We start from the raw sequence: 20,492 nt of genomic DNA, 5'->3' as shown, positions 1-20,492 counted from the left end.
GAAATGTCTATATAGTAGCCTCTATGTTGTTTCCTGTGACTGAGTCAACGGGTGAAAAAGAAAGGGGAGGAAAGGAGGAGGGGGGGAAGGAGAGAGAGAAAGAGAAGGAGGGAGGAGGCTGTAAAACTAGGAGGTTGGGGCCAAGTCATAAAGGGTAAGGATTTTGGTACTTTATGCAGCGAGAAAGAAAACCAGCAATAGATTTGTGTAGTAGCTCATCAAAAGCTATAGGATGTATTTGGTTATGAAGTTCAAAACAAGCACAGTCTGCCACTCTCCAATATGGGAAATGTTTACATTACAGTTCATTTTAAAGAACATATGCACACGTACTTTAGATAGCTTTCATTGACCAAAGTTGAAAGGAAACACTTTGTAGTGAAGATCCCCTCAAATTTATTTAAGGGCCTATTTTTATTTAAGTAGTGTTCATTTTTTAAAGTATTTTCCTCCAGTACAACTCTAATTTCAATACCAAAATTTCTCAAATGTTGATGAAACTGGAAGTTTCCAAATCTGTGATGGCAACGGACTGGTGCTATGTGCATGTGATGAAACTAGCAGCAACACAAAGTCAAACACAAACGGAAAGTGTTTTTTACAAGTCTATAATGGCAACTCAAAGCTGCACTGGCATCAAGTAGGAATTAAAATCTCTAGTTAAAGCCAATGAGGGTTTACAGGTTAGTTTTGAATTTTACTCCTTATGTTATTTCAAATCAGAAAACTCTTGATACACAAACTCAAAGAGGGTGCAATGAACATCTGTTAGTTTTGTATTCTCAGTAACTGTCTTGCCTCTCCTATTCCCTACCCTCTTCCTTTTTCTCATAATTTCCCCTTCCTTCGGGGTATCTCCTCTCCGGATCAGATCAGGAATGGAATGTGATCAAATGTGAGCCAAATCAAAGTTCTTTCCCAAATTTTACATAACTTGCTGCCATGCTTTGGTTATGATGGCGTAAGCTGACACTGTCAATGGCTGCCATCTACCATTCTCACCTCACTGCCTCCCTCCCCATACAGAAAGTCGGCCTGAAAGAGAAAACCAACCCAGGCAAACATAAATCAGAGCGAAGTAGGAGAGATGGAAAGATGGCTTCCTAGGGTGTTTGGACCAAGTCATGCCTGGACTTCCCTGTATATGAGCTGATAAGTTGCCACTCATGTTTACACTAGCCTGAGTTGAGTTTCTGTTACTTGCAAATGAAGAACAATTGGTTAATAATCAAAAGTGTACAACATATACTCGAAAATAAATTTTAACACAGTAGTATATGATTAAATAAGAGCAGACTAGGTATCTTTACTTAAAACTTAATGACTAATATGAAATCAGGTATAACACACTATATATGTCAACCACATTAAACCAAATATATAAAGAAAATTGTTGGCATTAGAGCTAGGCGTTTAACATTTCACTATACACCGTGAAACCTGAATTGTACTACTTGCTACAGGGAAACAAATTGGCTCAACTACACTTTGGAATCTTAAATATCTATTATACTAACTCTCTTTAATTCCTATTTATAATATGAACAGGTGCAAGCTTTGTTTACTGTAATTTATGGCTATTAATCCCATATATAATAATTAGCAATTATGAAAGGCCTACCTTGCCTTTGAAATCATTGTTTAAAAAATAAAGAAGGCCAGGTGAAGCTTTCCTCCTTTTCAAATGTGATTCGTGAACAAAATGCAGGATGTTGAACTTAACATGGGTCAGGGAGTTTGTTTATTCATCCGAATTTGTCAAGAATCCAAATGGAGAGGGCCTCAAAAAAAAAGAAATTAAGTTTTACTACTACAGACTTCTAAGGCTCTCAGTGAATCATTTCCACTTCACCCCCTCCAAGCAGTTGTCATAGTTATTCACTCAAACATGTTTATTGCAAATCCTGTGGGAATAAATATGTACATTAATCAAATGAGCTGATAGTTATATTTAAGGGAATTATGCCAAATTCCTTCCTAAGGAAGAGTCTATAATTGTAAAATCTGATAGAAGTTTAGACTATAGGGATGGCAAAGACGCACTGGATGGTGCAGATGTTCTTCTGCTTTTGTTTTCCTCCTAGGCAGGGAGGGGCAAGTACAGGATAAATCCTTCGGTTGTCCAGTTTTCATTTAAATTCTAGGAGACATGGAACTCAATACTTTCTTTGGAAACGAGACTATGTCATAGCAGATTTCACTATCAGGAAATTGCTCTCCATCCTGCTATTCAGATCATATGCTCCTGGTGTGTACTTTATCCCACTTTCCCCACTAACAATGCTGTGACACATTTGATTCAATTCATCCTATTTCTTGCCTGTTTCGAGAAAACAAATGTCACTTTTAGATTAAATACGAATCCTCTGAAATACCATTTAGTTGTCTCCCCAGAAATACTGTGAAAAACCTAATTCTACACAAACCTTTCACTGTATGAGTCAGATTCCTGAAGTTGCTTTAGGAAGTGTACCTATTTCTCAAATTGCAAGGCTTATTTTCTATGAGTCACAGTTCCACTATTACTTTTACACTAAGGGTCTTTGTGGCATTATTATCTTTGGATTCGCTTCTCCAGTTTTGACCCCCAGGTTATACATATTTGTGTTCTACAAGTTTCTCCTATGCTCATCCTCTCATTATTAGTTCATATTTCTATTTTTCCCAAGCCTCTTTAATTAATGCCTCTGGCTTCCTTTTGGTCTAAAACTTATTCCAATTATAAACTAAAAATGAATTCACCAATTTCCCATTTTATCATTGTTTTCTTAACCATTAAGTACACAGATGCAACACAGATGTAATAATCTTTTACTCTTTTATGGCCATATTGCAATTTCATAACTGTATAAATTCCAATAAAACTAGGAAACTTTAATTTCAATATGTGAGATCATAATGTATACGGAGCTGCCATAAGGTATAAATTAAGCCATGTATATACATAAATGCACATATACATTCCAGTAACACTTTGAAGAGTTCCAAGTGTTTCTTTCTTTAGTTATTGCTGGATGTTTCAAAACAGCATAAAACTGCTCATCACAATACCCCTGTATGGTAATGAGGAGAATGGAACGGGAACAGGATGAAAGGCACAGAATTCATAATAAGACACAGCTCACTGTGCAAACAAGGAGAGCCAAATTTGTGAGCACTGATGGTTCAAACAATGAGAAGCCAGTGATTTTGTGAACTGAATATAAGAAGTAATAGTATTTATTTATCCCTTACATGTGACACTGTACTAGATGATACCCAAGTAAAAAAGACCCACTTGGCCATCTCAAGAGGATAAGTTACAAATAAACCCCAAAGGCAAGAATGGGCAACTGATGGATCAGTCCTCCTGTGGCTACATGGTGTGTCACATGGCCTTTATGTTTAGTGAGGTTCCACCAATGAGACTGCCAACTTTGTGGCTAACACAGGTGATCCTTGGGTTTGGTCTTGCATCAAACTAACAAACAAAAAGAGTTTTCAGCCTATGGAATTAAGCATATTAAAATCCTGGGCCTAACTAAAATAAGCATTATCCTGGTCAGGTGCAGAAAAAGGGTTATTACTAGGAATAAGGGCCTTATAAGTCAATCCAAGAGGCTAGAAAATACACCTTTTTCAAAAATATTTTTAGATTGTTTAATTACTCTCAGAGAAACAAAAAATTTCAACCACCCACTGACAATATCCCAGTCATCCAACAGCTAGTCAATGCATAGTCAGTCCTCTGCAATTGTCTGGGAATTTTCGCCTTCTTCCTCCAGAAGAAGTGCTCAATTTTCATTGCCAATGTTCTTGGTAGATTCACTTTTCACTGAAAAAAATAAGTAAACATACAGTCAAGTGTTTATACTGTTTCTGTTTAGCTTGTTCTGTTTTTCCTTCTTCTCTCCTCCCTTCCGGTGCATACCAACAGCACTGCTCATGGGGACAGACACACCATGTCATGTTCCAGGCAGGCGGGATATACAGTTCTGGCCACAATAAAGAAACGATGTCTGACAGTGGCAATTATATTTTGTGAGGCAACATCCTCCCTGACTCTGTGGAAGGCTTGGGAATGGTCACTTCACAGTGTGGTTATGATCCCATATTCGTACCACTGAAAAAACCACTATTATCACATAGGCTGGCCAAATGTGGTTGGAATAAATTTTTCCATAATTTTTTTTTTAAACTTAAAATTGAGGGTCAGTGTATGTTGAGTGAATGTGGGCTGAGAGAAGACTAGCTAATCGGTTCCTTCCTTTCATAGGAAAGATAACTTAGAGCAGAAATGGAGCTCCTTTAAAGGAGCTGTCCTGACTACAGTAAGCAAGACTGTGAATCACTTGCTAAGCTGAGAGTTCCTTAAGGAGAGAGACTAGATCTTTCCTCCTTGTATCTAACCTCCCAGTGTAGCTTGTTTGCTGAATCAATATGAATGCAAGTCAACCAGAGTAACAGCTCGATTTCATTGCTAAAGTGAAGCTAAAAGGAAATAATATATTAAAACACTATGAAAAGTACAGTTAAAATACAGATTATTTTGCTTCAGGCTTATAGCCACTTATTTCCATTGTGTAGTGAGGGAAATAAAGCTCAGAGGTAGAGTAAATGCTCAAGGGCCCACAGCTTAAGAGCTGATGCTAGAATCATAAACCTAGATCTTGCCTCATATGCAACTGCCAAGTTCCTTGGGTTTTGTCGATGGTACCAAGATTTAAGATTGTCCCATCAACCAAAATGTTTACTGAATCCTTTTTTATGAGTAAAGTACTGAAACAGGTTCAATCCAAGATATAGTCCTGACCCTTGTGGAGTTTTATAAACTCTAGCAGCATTCTTCAAGTATCTCCATGATAATACAAGTCAGTTGTTTCTCCTCTGGCTTTCTTTGCAATTTATACACATTTCATTATAGTACCTATTGCACTGTGAAGTTTACATGTGTGTTCTCGTGCCTGAGATCCATCCCCCCACCCCCACCCCAATGTGTCACACACAGTGAAAGACAGGAAGAGAAAGGGGGGTAAGGAAGAATGAGGGGAGGAGAGAGGGAGGGAGAATGGATGAAAGGATATATTAGCCCAATGAGAGACTGATGCATGAGTAGCTCCTATGCTGTATGTACTTTCACTAATTGAAGTCATCAGTTTTGGGTTGGATTCCTTTTCAAAAGGCAGAGACACTTTCTACTGGAGTTATCTTAGAACAGAGAAATACGTTTTGCTGATATTTTTAAATTAATGGAGCTTTGTACTACTGCAGTTTGGGGAACCGCTTCTCTTTCCTTGCTTCCTGAGGTGGCCTGTTTTCTTTTTATTGCACTCCATTCTTTTTTTCTTAAGACTGAAAAGCAGCATGCTCTTAAGTCAATTAAGTCTACTAGCTAACTTTGGCAAATAGGGAACTGTGAAGCAAGTAACACCATTCTGAGCACTTCCCACTGGACTGATACAAGATGGGTGACCAGAACTCCACATTTTCAATCTAGTGGGCTACCTTAACTGCTCAATCTTTTATAGTCAACCTTTTACATTCCTTAAAAAGCAAACAAACAAAACTTGCCTATTGCCCATCAATACTGGCTGACTTCTGAAAAGAAATTATGGCAATCTACAACCATAGCAAACATTATAACAATGATCAAGTGTGAAAACTACTGAATGCCAGCCCAGAAACACATTTTTCCCAAACTAGAAGAGAGACACCTTGTGCTATGAATTCAAGATCAAAATCCAACATTTTTGCCTCCGGAGAGAGAAGGAATTTCAAGGCTTTCCAAAGAAAATGCCCTGTTCTTATATAACCCTCCTCCTGCATTAAGGGACCACCCTGCAGAATATCCAAACCTATAAGAATGTACAAAGAAATAGATATCTTGAAGTGCTCAAAGAAATTCATGTACAAAAGACCTGGCATTATTTTAAAGTGAGTGTATTTATGATGTGACAACACTGGTATGGTCCCTAAGATCCTGTCAGGCCCTCTTTAAGTTTTTGCCACAGCAGCTCTAAATGATCCTGTATCCTGAAAGCACTAGTCACTTGTCTTCCTGTAAATAAGTCAAATATCATACGCCCACCAAAAAATAGCAAATTTTACTTAATCAAGTTCCAAGTACACTACAAAAGTAGTCTTTTCATTTTGCTTCATTACAGGAAGCCTTCCTTCAGTGTGCATTCCTAAACAAGGTGAAAGACGAGCTGTGTGTGCTCTGTTTATTTACACAGACATGTTTGCCCTGGCTAGTAACCCACATTACTAAACAACTTTCCCTGAAACCAACGTTTAGAGAGCTATGTGAATTATATTAAGGAAAAAGTAAGGTTTTACATAGCTTAAAAAAAAAAAAAAAAAGCAAAACTGGTCATTTAGAACACACTTGTAATTTGAGAAAATAAAATCAGACATTCTCAAATTGTGAAAAATATAAAGTCAAGAATTAATCTAAGGTTTTGGAGGCCCATAACCAATTATTAGAAATTTCACGTTTGCTAGCTACAATTCTACTTTCAAATTGTAACGCTGACAAAATTTCGGCCACTTTGAAAAAAAAATTTCTCCTATTCACTTTTGCCAAGAAAAAAAACCTATTATACACATGTAAGAGAACACCTTAGAACAAAGGTTACTGCCTATTTCAGCCTATACTACTGGTGTAACAATAAAATGTAGCCACATGTTTCAAGTAATATTATTTAAAAAATAGATTTCAATCCAGTCCAAGGATTCACTGGTTCTCCAGAGACTGTTACAATGAAATGTGGCCTGTAGCTATTATTCTTAGCTGAAAGTGGTATCTAATGGTTTTGAGCTGAGTCACCTCTCTCCCTTTTAAAAAGTAATTTCTGAATTTTATTCATCTTCTAGAATTTGCATTCAGAAATACAAGTAGCTTACTCTAATCAGCAGTTGGAAATATGGATAAGTCATTTTAGATACTAAACTTATACATATACCATTTTCAGTTTTAATACTTCCAATTCTGCCACTCACCAAAGAGGGACAATTATCTACTTTTAAAGAATCATTAAAATGACAAGGAATATAGCCAAAGAAACAAACATCAAGGAAAATAAAACCAGTGCGTTTAAAAAAAGGAGATAAAGGTCAAATCAATGGCACTAGCTTATTGTAAACACAGTCCAAATTTTAAACATGACGTCCTTTCAAACATTATCCCTTTCTATAAGGTAAGATACTAAAAATGTTTTATAATCCCTCATTTTAGGAATCTCTAAAGGAAGAGGTTTTTTTTTGTTTTTTTTTCTTTAAAGATTTTATTTATTTATTCGACAGAGAGAGAGAGACAGCCAGCGAGAGAGGGAACACAAGCAGGGGGAGTGGGAGAGGAAGAAGCAGGCTCACAGCGGAGGAGCCTGATGTGGGGCTCGATCCCATAACGCCGGGATCACGCCCTGAGCCGAAGGCAGATGCTTAACTGCTGTGCCACCCAGGTGCCCCCCTAAAGGAAGAGTTTTAACTAGAGAGTAAATTTATCTGATATTGGACACACTCTTACTTAAAGGGTATTAGCTTTAAAAAAGACAAAAAACATGTAGAACTCCAAAACGGCAAAGAATGTCGTTTTGTAGCCACTCAAACTTGTTCATTTTAAATTGATATTGCAAGTTATGTGCTCTCAAACATGACAGAATCAGCAGCTCATTCATTTGGTTTTTTACATTAACTATAGCTAGCTGTAGAGCAAATTCAGTTAAGTATGTAAATACAGGGGGAAAACAAATATATAAAGAAATAAAGACAGTCATGTAATCACTCAAGTTCACTAGAGTTATTCTAAGCATTACAGGAACAAATTTACGTTTACCTTGGTGAAGAACTTCCATGTCATGACTGGATTCTTTCAATACCACATGTAATGTTGGATACTCAATGATCACTTTGTTCCTCAAATTGTCACGGAGACTTTTGTAAGGATCCAGTTCATAATACCTTACAATAAAAAAAGCAAAACAAAACTAAAAACACCCTTCATATTCAAAGTTACTAATAAATAAAATATATCAGAGGCCCTTATATTAAAATTTTTTAAAATGTTAATGACATTAATTCAATAGTTATTTCCTTATAATATAGTAAGTTTAATACCTCTAAGAAAACCATGTAAAAGTGCTATTAATACAGGTTCTAAAGCTAAATCAAGAGCATATCAAATAATCTGACATTAGAAAAGCTTGAGAACAAGTCATTTTCAGATCAAGGAATAAAGACTAACTTTTATACAATATCTATGGTTTAATGTGTCATGAATTCTTCTTGGAACAGGCAATGACTAGTTCAAAACTCAAATTCCTCAAATATATTTAGTTTGAGCCTTAAAAGAAAAACAAAACACTATCCCATGATAATTTCCAGTAATATATGGTGTTAAAATAACTGGCTACAAATACTTTTGTAAAAAGTTAATTCTAAGTAGTTTCCAGAAATTTACATTGCCATACATTTGGCCTTCCTTTATTTTGAAATTAAAAAAAAAAAAACAAAAATAAAACAGGTTTGAGTTTCTAGATGAGGCTAAAACACAATGAATTCAAGGAATATGTAGTTTATAAGTCATGGTATCATGATGTAGCTGTCAAATGTGTCACAGGTAATTAGATGCTAATGTTCCTTAAGGTATGAAACTCTTAAGTCATTACTTAAAAAAAGGGTGTTTTTTTTGAGTTGATTAAAGATGCATTCCCCTAACATTCTCCCCTTGCTTGCTTTCTGGGGTAGCAGAGAAAGAGGTGGAATTTCATCTAGCTCACTAAGAGTTGCATATGGGAATGTGTTGGCATGTGAATATCATGTCACGTTAAAGAGGAAAAAAGTTGAGAACACGTCCACCAGTGTAGTCATAATTCTCCAACTTTTTTCTTCCATCTCCACCAATGACAGATGATCTTCACATGCAAAACACACATCCTAAGGGATACCCAGCCTGATAGCTGTAACTCCATTCTTTTCCCTCCCACTCAAGAAAGCATACTGGATATAAGTGATCAAGACTGAGGTTATCACTGGAATACATTTGAATCTGCTGTAATTTTGTTAAGTGTAAATCATTTGCAAACTTTGCTATTTCCTAATTAGTAATAGATTATTTGTACTGTAACTCGCAGTTGACTGAGACATGCAGTGCACTTATGAAGAACTCCCGGTGTAGTGATATCTCTTTAAGTTTGTTCCATGGAATACTTTTCAAATAAGGGGGAAAAAAAGTGCTTAACAAAATGCAAAGACAAACCCACTACAGAAATGATTTTTTTCAGAAGTAGATGGCAAGTGAGAGAACTGTGCTTAACTTACGTTTGCCTGACTACATTCCCCACCCCTGGAATTCAATTCTTCATTTTAGAATCACAGAAATTTTTTTATGTTGAAAAAAAAAAAACACATGAAATGCAAAATACTCAGTTTTCCTAAACCAGCCACCCTAGTGCCCATAGGCCACGGAATGCATACATTCTTTTCCCTGTGTAATGTAACGCAGATGTGCTTACAATACTTGAAAAGTGGTTCCAGCATTCAAGGATTAAATGCTTCACATCTTTTAAACATTATTTCCCTTTGAAATAAGCTGTGTCTTTTTTTCCCTAAAGTTAGCAGTAATTATACATAAGAGAGAAATGAGATTGAATTAGATATCAAAGATTAACTTTTAAAGTAAAATATAAAATGGATATAACCAAATTTTTCTTAGGAGAAAATAAGACTTGAATTCTCAAATAGGAAATTTTCAAATAGTATCCTACAATCACTTGATGTAACTTATCTTCTGTGAACTTAAACTGAATCATAAGACTTCTATTAAGAGACATTTCACAAATAAGGGAATGTTTTCTACTTATTTCAGTTTTTGATAATTTTCAGTGTAGACTCAATATTTTAGGTAATCTGTTTCTTTTCATAATATTCAATCATTAGGTCTCTCTAGATTTCCAAAGCTAAATAAAAAAAAAAAATTCTTCAAAAGCCATATGGTAACGGGAAGCCTAATATTCTTGCTGATACAGTATAAAATATGTTCCCAGCAGAGGAACATTTAGAGATACTTAAAAATTACCATGTAATAAGTTATACATTACTTCAACCTTAAAACTACAATGATTACTTGTCTAATTAAAAAAAATTTTGGTCCCTGTTTCATGTGTGTAGCAGGCCCTTTTACTTTTCTTTCTACTTTAACAAAAGCGCTTAGGATGCAAAGATTTATAAGAACTTATAATGAATTATTTTTAAAATACTTTATTCAAATACAGTGAAAATCTGGTATGCTGTATGGTTTTCATTAGAACCGATGAATTTTATTTAATGTTTACCCTAAAATGTTCCAAACTTCTAATCATAGCAATATTAGTATTGAGTGTCAGTAAGCTTCTAGGCTTCAGCTTTTAAGTCTGTTAAAGAGGCTGGACTTCACTAGATAATCTTTTAGTTGAAATCCTGAATTTCTTTATTTTTCTACTACTAGTGGTTACTCTTAGTCTACCATTAAAATCTGCCCATAAATTTAAAAAGAAAATTATGTAAACTTTATAAAGAAAAGCTATCAAAACATATGGGGTAACATTTTGTGACTTGTAGTTAAATGAAGCAGCAACTTTTAGTGGCTGCTTGGGTTTGGGGTCCAACACTGTGAGTTAAAGTCCAGGTGCCATCACTTACTGGTATGTGATTCTAGACAAGTTACTTTACTTCTTTGATCCCTAGTTTCCACACACGAAACTGGAGAGAATGACAGTATCACTTCAGAGAGTTATTGTGGGGGTTAAATGATAAAACACAGAAACTGTTAGCTCATATACTTCAGCCATGAACAAAATTTTACATTTGTATTTACTTAAAACACATTCTGATAGAAACTTCAGTTCAGGACAGTCACTGAACTTCTTCAGAGTAACAAAGAATGGCACTTACTATATAAACGTAAGCACAGAAACATGTTTGGCCTTTTTATGCATTTTACATTTTAAATATAGAATTACAACTTTCAAACTATTATTTTAGATCACATTTACTTCCAGGAGGCTAAAAGTACTTTGAATGTTTCTATTTCTATTATCTTTAGGCAAGTTGTAGAGTCCAGCTTGGCAGTGCCGAAAACATTTAGGTCTTAGTTCTTTTGCAAGCCTTTAAGTTATTGAATCCTAAAGGACAGCTTTATCTGTTTGAAATTTTCTCAGACTCTGGAGTTCCCATTAGTAGAATGGCTCTGCTACCATAAGACAAACTACTTAGGTTTGGAAGAATTAAGACACCAACATTTGTCTTTTTTTTTTTTTTTTTTTTTACCCTTAGGGACCCTCTCAGACATTTCCTCTTGTTATTTCACTTGCTCACCCTCACGGGCTTGCTAGCTGACCCCGCTCCAGGCGGCTTCACAGGGGCATTATAAGGGCAGCATGGCTCAGTAGGCTAAACAGGTGTTACTGTGATTGACATTATATAAATAAAAGTTGTCTTGATAGTCAATGTTTTTAACCTTGGCTCTGTTACTAACTTTCAGAGAAACTGGCCAAGTTCTCAACTTCTTCCTCTATTTTATTTGCATATTAGGATTTAAACAAAATTTCTCCTAACTCAAAAGAAGACAGAATTTAAAAAAGTCACAAACCACTTTATTTCCATTGCTGACACTCCTTAGATTATCTCTTTCCCCTCCTAAAAAAACTGAAACTAAATATGAATATTCTCCAAATTTAATAATCTAATAGTAGTCCCTAGGCCACAGAACTTTTTTCACAAAAAAATAAAGTCACTGGATGAAGTGATCACCAAGTTGACTCCAGCTTTAAAATTCTGCAAGTTTTGATATATTTTTTAAAGATTTTATTTATTTGACAGAGAGAGCGTGTGCACAAGCAGGGGGAGTGGCAGGCAGAGGGAGAAGCAGGCTCCCCGCCAAGTTTTGATATTTATGCGATATTTATAGCTCTTCAGTTATGTTCTTAACCGGTCCATTCATTTTTCAATCTAGATTTCTAAGTTAAAAGCGCAATTAATTGATTTCAAATGTACAAAGCCAAATCTTTGGCTATTAAAAAAATTTATATATATGTTTATTTATTTATGTAAATAAATATTTATTTATATATATTAATGTAAGCAAGCTCTATGCCCAGCATGGAGCCCCAAATTAACCTTAATATAAGTCAGTTATCTGATAGTTAACTGTTTTTAAGGTACAGCTCATCCTGGCATTAACTGAACTATGGTTTTTTGAATCAACTGCAAAAACTAATTGTTTGAGATTCACATTTATCAAATTCCTTGAAAATAATACAACCTATACTAAACTAATTTTAATAAAGTAGAAAGTGAATGGATTAGGGAAACAAACTGGTTTTCAAAATCCGAATGAAAGGAATAAAGAAATCAAATTGTTAAGGAAGACACAGGATAGGAGAAAAAAATACATAAACTAAAACATATAAAACCAAACTAAGTACAAGAGTCAGAGAGTTTGAATTTTTCTGTTTAAAAGAAAAAGTTACTATTTAAAATTCTTCCAAATAATACTATGTCACAATTTTTGCAATTCATACAGTCCAAGTCAGATTAGAAATGGATCTTGCCAAAGCTGAATTTTTTCTTACCTAATTTCTCTTAGTTCTCATATTACCAAAAAAAAAAAAAAAAAAAAAAAAAAAAAAGCCAACAGTAGTTGAATTAGTAATTTGCTGCACTTTGTTTTGGGACTTTAATATATCTATGTAAATGAGGATTACAAGTGCTTGATATGGGGCACCAGTCATGAGTTGGGTAGTGCAGACATATGCCTCTTCTTTCAGAAAGCTCAACAGTTCATAACTGCAGTGGTAAATGATTCCAGTTTATCCATGGTATGACAGCTATGGGATGTGGTAAAATAGTGACCGATTATGTATTTTAAAACTTTAAGGAGGGCCTTACAAGGCTCTTACTTGTTCTACATGCCATTTGTTCAGTCTTTCCTGATCCTTACTGGAAGCTCAGCTACTTTTAAATCCAGAAGATCTTAAGGTCCTTAAGATGTGAGACTCCTCAAGGGTACTCCGTTTTCTTCATCAGTATAATGATGGCAAAGTTATCTATTCAACGGCTAGCTTGTAAAGATTAAATAAGTGAATTTAACAGATGAAAATGTTTCTAAAATGGAACTTGTCCAACTAGTATCAGTAATAAGATTTTATACTCCAAAGATTTTTTAAAAGCACCTCAAGCAGGGAAATGACATACTAGTCAGGAATTATGTTCATGATCTATAACAAGACTACTTAGTAGAACAAGTATGATCTTGTAGACAGACCTAAGTCCAAATCCTGGCTTTGTAATTATAAATGGGTTTCTTTTGGGTAGGTAAATTTCTCAGTGCTTAACCTTCCTATCTTGTAGAGATATAGTATGTTCTTCATTACAATTAATGCATGTGGAAATGTAAACACTTATTCATCAATTAATTCCTTAAATATTTATTTAGTGTCTACCACATACAGGTGGTCTGCTAGGTAACAGAAGTTCACAGAAATAAATCCCACAGTTTACTGAGGGTACTAGTCAAAGAAATAATAATCACATTTCATTGGGACAAGTGTCAATAGAAATCTAAAGCTGAGTAGATACTCAGAAAACATTCTCTCTTGTTCCGTACCCACCTGCAGATATTCAGGCTGCACATACCTTCAGTATCTAGGTACTTCATTTGCTAAGTCTAGTTACCTCCCCTTCTTAACTGTTTATTAAAATCCTTCTTCCTTTAAAGATATTCTAATTAACACAGGGAATTTTAATTAGCCTTACTCTTGTTAATAAAACATATTTCTTCTGGTACTAAATTGAATATAAGAGTATGATTAGAACAGACTCTTAATCTTCAAATTTTTTTTTTCAAGATTTACTTATTTATTTGACAGAGAGAGAGAGCGCACAAGCAGGGAGAGCGGCAGGCAGAGGGAGAACCAGGCTCCCCTCAGAGCAGGGAGCCTGATGTGGGGCTTGATCCCAGAACCTGTGATCATAACCTGAGCTGAAAGCAGATGCTTAACTGACTGAGCCACCCAGGCGCCCCTTAATTTTCAATTTTTATTAGGAACTATCCCTTTGCAAAATACGATCAGTTTCGTCAGAGAAACTTTTGCTTAAAGGTTAGTTCATGAATTGACCACCACAGAATTATATCACTTTAGAACTGGCAAGAACTTACTCTAGCCTTTTTTTTTTTTTTTTTTTTTTTGTCTTCCAGCTGAGGGCAATGAAGCCCTCAGGGTCTTACTCAGGGTCTCTCAAGGAGATGCAGGATTGGGGCTATAAAGCAGATCTTGAATTCCTTCACTCTTATTGTTTTCTTGTTCACTTATTCCTCACTCAAAACATATTTATTGAGGGTCCCAACTTGTACCAGACCTGTTCCAGGCTCTGGGAAAATAATGGTGAACTATTAGGTACTGACTAGAGGTCAAGGATGAAGGCTTTTCAAGAAGAAAGTATATGTACAAGGTAAATAAGAGTCAGGAGGAAGCTAGGTGTCCATAGGACTAAGTGGAAAGTAGATATGGGAATATACGTAGAATTCACATTTGGGGTACTTATAAAAAATATTAAAAAGAAAGGTCTGGTTGGAGGAGGTTGAGGCTCTTTGGCTAAAATGAAATATTTGAAATCACGTAGAAATGTCAACTAATCATATCATTATTGCCACTGAAGAGCATATAAGAGTTGGTTACAAATTACCATATAATCAGAATGTATAAATTGAGTACACTGAGAATTAAAATGTATTTCCCAAGCTTTCAGAGAAAACTCTCACTTTATACTTCACATAATTCCTGTAACCACTAATCAGTACAGTATATATTTGAAATGAGATCACTATGGGAAGTGTGGACTTACAATCTAGTAAGAATCTGATCATCATATCACTTTGGAACTACTCTTCAGTACAGCCTCTCAAATTAAAATTCTCAAGTTCACAGCTACTGGAATTTTAATAGTTGTCCTTGCATCTGTCCTGTAAATACTAACCCAGCTGTGCCAACTGGCTGAGCTTCAGCTTCCCTACAGCTACGTTTATAGTTCTTACCATAAAACTGCTTCAAGCAGAATGCCACGCATAAAACCCACTGGATATATGTCTTCTCTGATAAAAATATTTAGTACCTCACTCTACATATTGCCTTTATATGTATGGACATTCTTCGGATTGACTCTTAACATTTTCTAGTCTTCAAATGATCTCTTGTTTCCTTTGTTCTAAGGTCTAGATCCGAAATGTGGCCAAAGGTTAATACTATTTTGAGCACATACTCATCTTGATCATGGCTCTCATCCTAAAAAATAATCAACAATCCAAAAAAGGTGTAACAAAGAACTGGGTTGGGTTTTACATAATCTAAGAACATGCATTATGCCCATTCATGGCATGTACTATATTGAAGAAAACATACCAAAGCACTGGGAGACAAGCAGGCCTAGGTTAGGATCTAGGTACCACCATTTGGTGGTTTCGAAGCTGCAGGCTCTCTATGCCAATTATAAGTGTAAAACTTACAATGCATGTATAATGTAACATAATCATAATGTATACAAAATGCTTACCAAAGCACCAAAAAAACACTGGAGGCACTCAATAAGAGGTTGTTATTTAAATTTATTATATATCATAAAAATACCCATTTGCCTCTAGATCTAACCTTGATTTTAACTCACCCTTGCAGCAAACATTTTTTGTGTGTGTTTGGGAAAACTTATTCAGGATCTTCACACTTTTTTGGTTATATATAAAATAGTTTTGGAAAACAATGATACTTCTGTGTGTGTGTAGATAGATATACAGATACATATTTTGAAGATTTTGTTTATTGAGATAGAGAGTGTGAGAGAGAGTGCATGCCCCAGTCAGGGGAGGAGTAAAGGAAGAGGGAGGGGAAAGAATCTCAAGCAGACACGACACTGAGCATGGAGCCCAACGTGGGGCTCGATCTCACAACTTTGAGATCTTGACCTGAGCTAAAACCAAAGTCGGATGCTTAATGGACTGAGGCACCCAGGTGCCCCACTTTTGTATATTTTCAAACAGATTCTCTAAAATTTCATTTAAAATCTTTACTCACGAGTTTAAATAGATGCAAAGAACAAAATTTACTGTATGGTGTAAATACTGATTATTTAAAAATGAAAATGTTACCTCACTCTTAAGTAAACTCACTCAAATCTAAATACCATAGCCATTTGATACTGATATCATCCATTTAAAAGACAAATGAACATGCTCTTCTTTTTTTCCCCCTTTTTTCAAGCTCTTCCTTAATAGTTAGAAATCCTATATGGTTTCCTCTTCTCCTTGAACTTGTATTTCCACTCCAATTCTCCAAAGAATTTTACCCTGAGTAATGCATTTATGTTTGAAAATCTTTTATTGATTACCCATGTATACATGTAACAAAAATGTGTATGTAAGCTAAAATTTTAATTTTATTATCTATGACCTTAATACTTTAATTGTTAAAAATATTTCTGAATTGAATAATTTTAATAATTATTAGTAAAAAATTGATCAAAACACAAACATACTACATTTGAAGTATAAAATTTTTACTGGAAATGCATCTCGTGATGTCCAATCATGGATGATGGCATCTTCTATTACATGCAAGTGTGCTTACTATTTTAAGTACTCATTAACAGAATCAAATTCCAAAAGGAAAACAAGGAAATTTAAGTAATCCCATCTAGAGAGCATACTGCTGTCTTTACTAACCCTTCCTTCAGCAGTTACTTTCAAGGGATCTAACTAAAACACAACAATGGAGTCTTCAATTTTCATAAAACAAGACATCTGAAAGTAGTTAATGCTGTTCTTAGACATTCAGGAATTCCTTTAATGTTCTCTGATAATATATTTAATTCTGTACCAATATTCTCAAATAATGTTAACTTCCAACAGCTTGTTTTCTAGTGGCAGGACATTTTAAAAAATCTTAACTTTTAACTGCATACTACAAATTTCTAACTTAGAATATCTTCACGGGGATGTACTGTATGGTGACTAACATAATATAATAAAAAATCATTATTAAAAAAAAAAAAAGAATATCTTCAAGGTATATTTCTCAATTATTTTCTATAAGGCTGAAATAAGATAATTTAATTTTCCAGTACCAGTTCAATTAGGCAAAAGGGTACAAACTAGTATCTTTAAAGATGTAAAAATCTGATTTCAAAAAAATCCATCTTAATATCAAATTATATATTTCTTTATACATCTTCAACAATTCAACTGAATAAACTCTGCCAAATACTTATACAGAAAACATGTCAGACACTGTATGGGAACCAAAAATGTCCTCAAGGAATTTACCACCCTGGCTAGTGTTTCTCAAAGTATGATCACAGGGATAACTTAGGAAGCAGAGACTATAAAAATACAGGTTTCTGCGTCCTATGTGAAACTGATAAACCAGAGCCTCTGAGGGTAGGCTGGAAATCTGTTATTTCCAACAACTGTCCTAAATGATTATGATGGACACTGAAATCTGAGAAGCACTTTGTGAAAAAAGAAGAAATACAGGTTAAATGTTCAGTTGGGGAGGGGCGCCTGGGTGGCACAGCGGTTAAGCGTCTGCCTTCGGCTCAGGGCGTGATCCCGGCGTTATGGGATCGAGCCCCACATCAGGCTCTTCCGCTATGAGCCTGCTTCTTCCTCTCCCACTCCCCCTGCTTGTGTTCCCTCTCTTGCTGGCTGTCTCTATCTCTGTCGAATAAATAAATAAAATCTAAAAAAAAAAAAAAAAAAGTTCAGTTGGGGAGATGTTTATGGTAAGGAGGAATAATTGGCCAGTAGGGATATGGGCTAGGTGAAAAGCAAGGAGGGATGTGGCAGGGCTATGAGGAAAGGCAGGCAAGAGACCAAGCTCTCAGAATCAGCTAAGACTGAGAGGTGGTATCTTCCAAGCAGAGCTGAGAGTCCGGGAAATGAGAATCTGAGCAAGTTACGTGAACTGGAGGTCAGCTCTGCTCTAAGGTAGAAAAGGTTTTTGCTTGCTGGGCAGGCGGGAGGGAATATGTTAGTGAAAACCAAAAGGAGGTCAGGTGAGTCTTACTTGAGGCCTTAGGCAAAATCAATTTTTCTAAAACAACACAGGAAAAAGTATCTTACCTCTGTAATTTCACTATAAATGATTTTTAAAATATTTCATGTTACAGATCCAAAGAAAGTAAAGTAACCTTAGTTTTTATTTTAAAAACATCCTCTCAGCATGGAAATAAAACCATCCAAGAGAAAGAGCTCATACTTTTGCTGGTTGATTTTCAAAAAAAAGAAAAAGAAAAAAAAAAAGGTGTTCTAAATATTAACTACAGCCAGCAAAGTAGGAAACAGCTAATAAAAACTGTGCAAGTATAATAGGGTAGTGTCCCCACGAAGAGAAATAATCTTCTGAGATACTCATTAGGTCAAAGCCTAAATAATACCTTAATTTGGCTTGGGTTTAAAGTCTAGACTCTTCACTTTATATGCCAATCTTTGGAAGTAGAGTGAAGGCAATTGGTGTGTGCTTCCATCAAAAAATGACAAGTCTGGAGTGTCTATGCAAAATGCCCGTGCCTTCCATTGGGCACTTGTTATGCCTTATATATAAAATACTTATCTACTATAGCATTTACGATATATCTACCTTCTCTCCTAGACTGTGAGCTCTTTGAGGGCTAGTCTTTTAGAAGCCCTGTGTAACCCTGGCTTAACACTGAGTTGGCACATGGAAGGGGCTCAATGATACTTTAGGTCAAGTTCATTTATCAAAAAGCCTGTCTTTTGAGCAGGAACTTTTTCTAAAGTAACTTTAAATTATACCGGGCAGTTGTTATAATCCCTTTCTATTTTTCTCTCTCATTTTCCATATTGAGAATTGAAGCCCTCAACTGATTAAATGATATAGTCACAAATAACCAATAAAAAAATGCCTTAGGGGCACCTTGGTGGTTTAGTTGGTTAAGCGTCCAATTCCTGATCTCTACTCAGGTCTTGCTCTCAGAGTTGTGAATTTAAGCCCCATGTCGGGCTCCATGCTGGGTGCAGAGCCTACTTAAGAAAAAAAAATCCTTCAGAGCAGAGATTGGCAAACTACAGTCAGCAGGCCAGATCCAACCCACTGTCTGTTTTGTAAATAAAGTCTTATGGGAACATAAATCATACCCATTCATTTAATGTATTATCTATAGCTGCTTATGTGCTCTAATAGAAGAGCTGACAATTGTGATGTATGGCCCACCATGCCAAAAACATTTACTTTCTGGCCATTTTAGAAAAAGTTGTCCCAGTCCTGATTTTGGGTATTAAAGTGGTATCAACGCCGAGCAAATAGCAAGCATACATATATTTAAGTGAATCAGTACACTACTTGTTAAAAAATTAACACTGAAATTCCTACTATGGGAAAGTCATTGATTTAGTACTGCAGGAAATATAAAGATGAAGATGCCTAATGTAGTCACTGTTTTCAAAAGGGAGTTTATCATCAAATAGGATAAATCTTATTGAGAGAAAAATAAGATATGATTGCAGGAAACTCTAACAAGTACAACATATTTTTTAAGGCTCAAAGAATAAGGAAATCACATCCAGTTGGTGGGAAGGGACAGGCTCCACTGTAAATACTGATAATCAACAGTCTACTCAGAAAAATGGAGAGGAGAGACTCATTATGGAGGCAACCGCGTAAGCCAGGGTGGTAAGGGAGAGTGCAAGATGGCTCTAAGGTCTTATGTTTCACTACAAAGAATGACAGAACCAGTAACAAAGCGTGGATATCAACATTTGCTGACTGCTTACTAGATGCCAGGAACATCATTAACCCATTTAATCTATATTTAAAACAAAACACACACACACAAACACACACCACGAAGAACAGATGTGGTGTGACGAGGTCTAAATGGTTTGAGTTTAAGATTTAATGAGATGTGTTAAGATAGATACAAACCAAGATTTGAAGTTTGGGAGAAAGGTTGAAAATATGTCTATATCTGGGAGTCACTGTACAGAAATAATACTTGATAACACCTTAAGTACACAAGCTCCTCAAACCTCATATTCTCCCAATACCCAATTTCTGTTAAAAGAAATAGAAACTAACATGATTGGGTATCTGCCCCCATGTGGTTAATGGTGAGCATGTTGAGAGTATAGCTAATATTGAACTTAGGGTGCTTTCCACAAGTATAAGAAATACGTAATGGCTGAAACAAGTTGTTATTTAAAAAAAAAAAAAGTAATGCATAATATAGTCTATGCCGGCTACATGGAATTTTTTGTTTTAAGCAGACTTCCTCCTTTTTTTTCTTTTTTTTAAAGATTTTATTTATTTATTTGACAGAGATAGAGACAGCCAGCGAGAGAGGGAACACAAGTAGGGGGAGTGGGAGAGGAAGAAGCAGGCTCATAGCAGAGGAGCCTGATGTGGGGCTCGATCCCATAACGCCGGGATCAGGCCCTGAGCCAAGGCAGCCGCTTAACCGCTGTGCCA

General features: G+C 35.6%; 1 protein-coding gene across 1 annotated transcript in view; it reads right to left on the bottom strand.

The window, feature by feature from the left end:
- Positions 1-3,627: 3,627 nt before the first annotated feature.
- The window catches only part of ZNHIT6 (zinc finger HIT-type containing 6), a 53,891-nt gene continuing 37,026 nt past the window's right edge, over positions 3,628-20,492 (bottom strand). Inside the window, exons 9-10 of the mRNA XM_026497678.4 lie at positions 7,817-7,941; positions 3,628-3,814 (exon numbers count right to left, since the gene is read on the bottom strand). Of these exons, the coding sequence (XP_026353463.2) occupies positions 3,774-3,814; positions 7,817-7,941 (166 nt within the window). The 3' untranslated portion in view covers positions 3,628-3,773. The remainder of the gene's footprint in view (positions 3,815-7,816; positions 7,942-20,492) is intronic.

Source organism: Ursus arctos, unplaced genomic scaffold, assembly GCF_023065955.2.
Source record: "Ursus arctos isolate Adak ecotype North America unplaced genomic scaffold, UrsArc2.0 scaffold_12, whole genome shotgun sequence".
Lineage (NCBI taxonomy): Eukaryota > Metazoa > Chordata > Mammalia > Carnivora > Ursidae > Ursus > Ursus arctos.
This window is presented reverse-complemented; position numbering and strand designations above follow the sequence as displayed.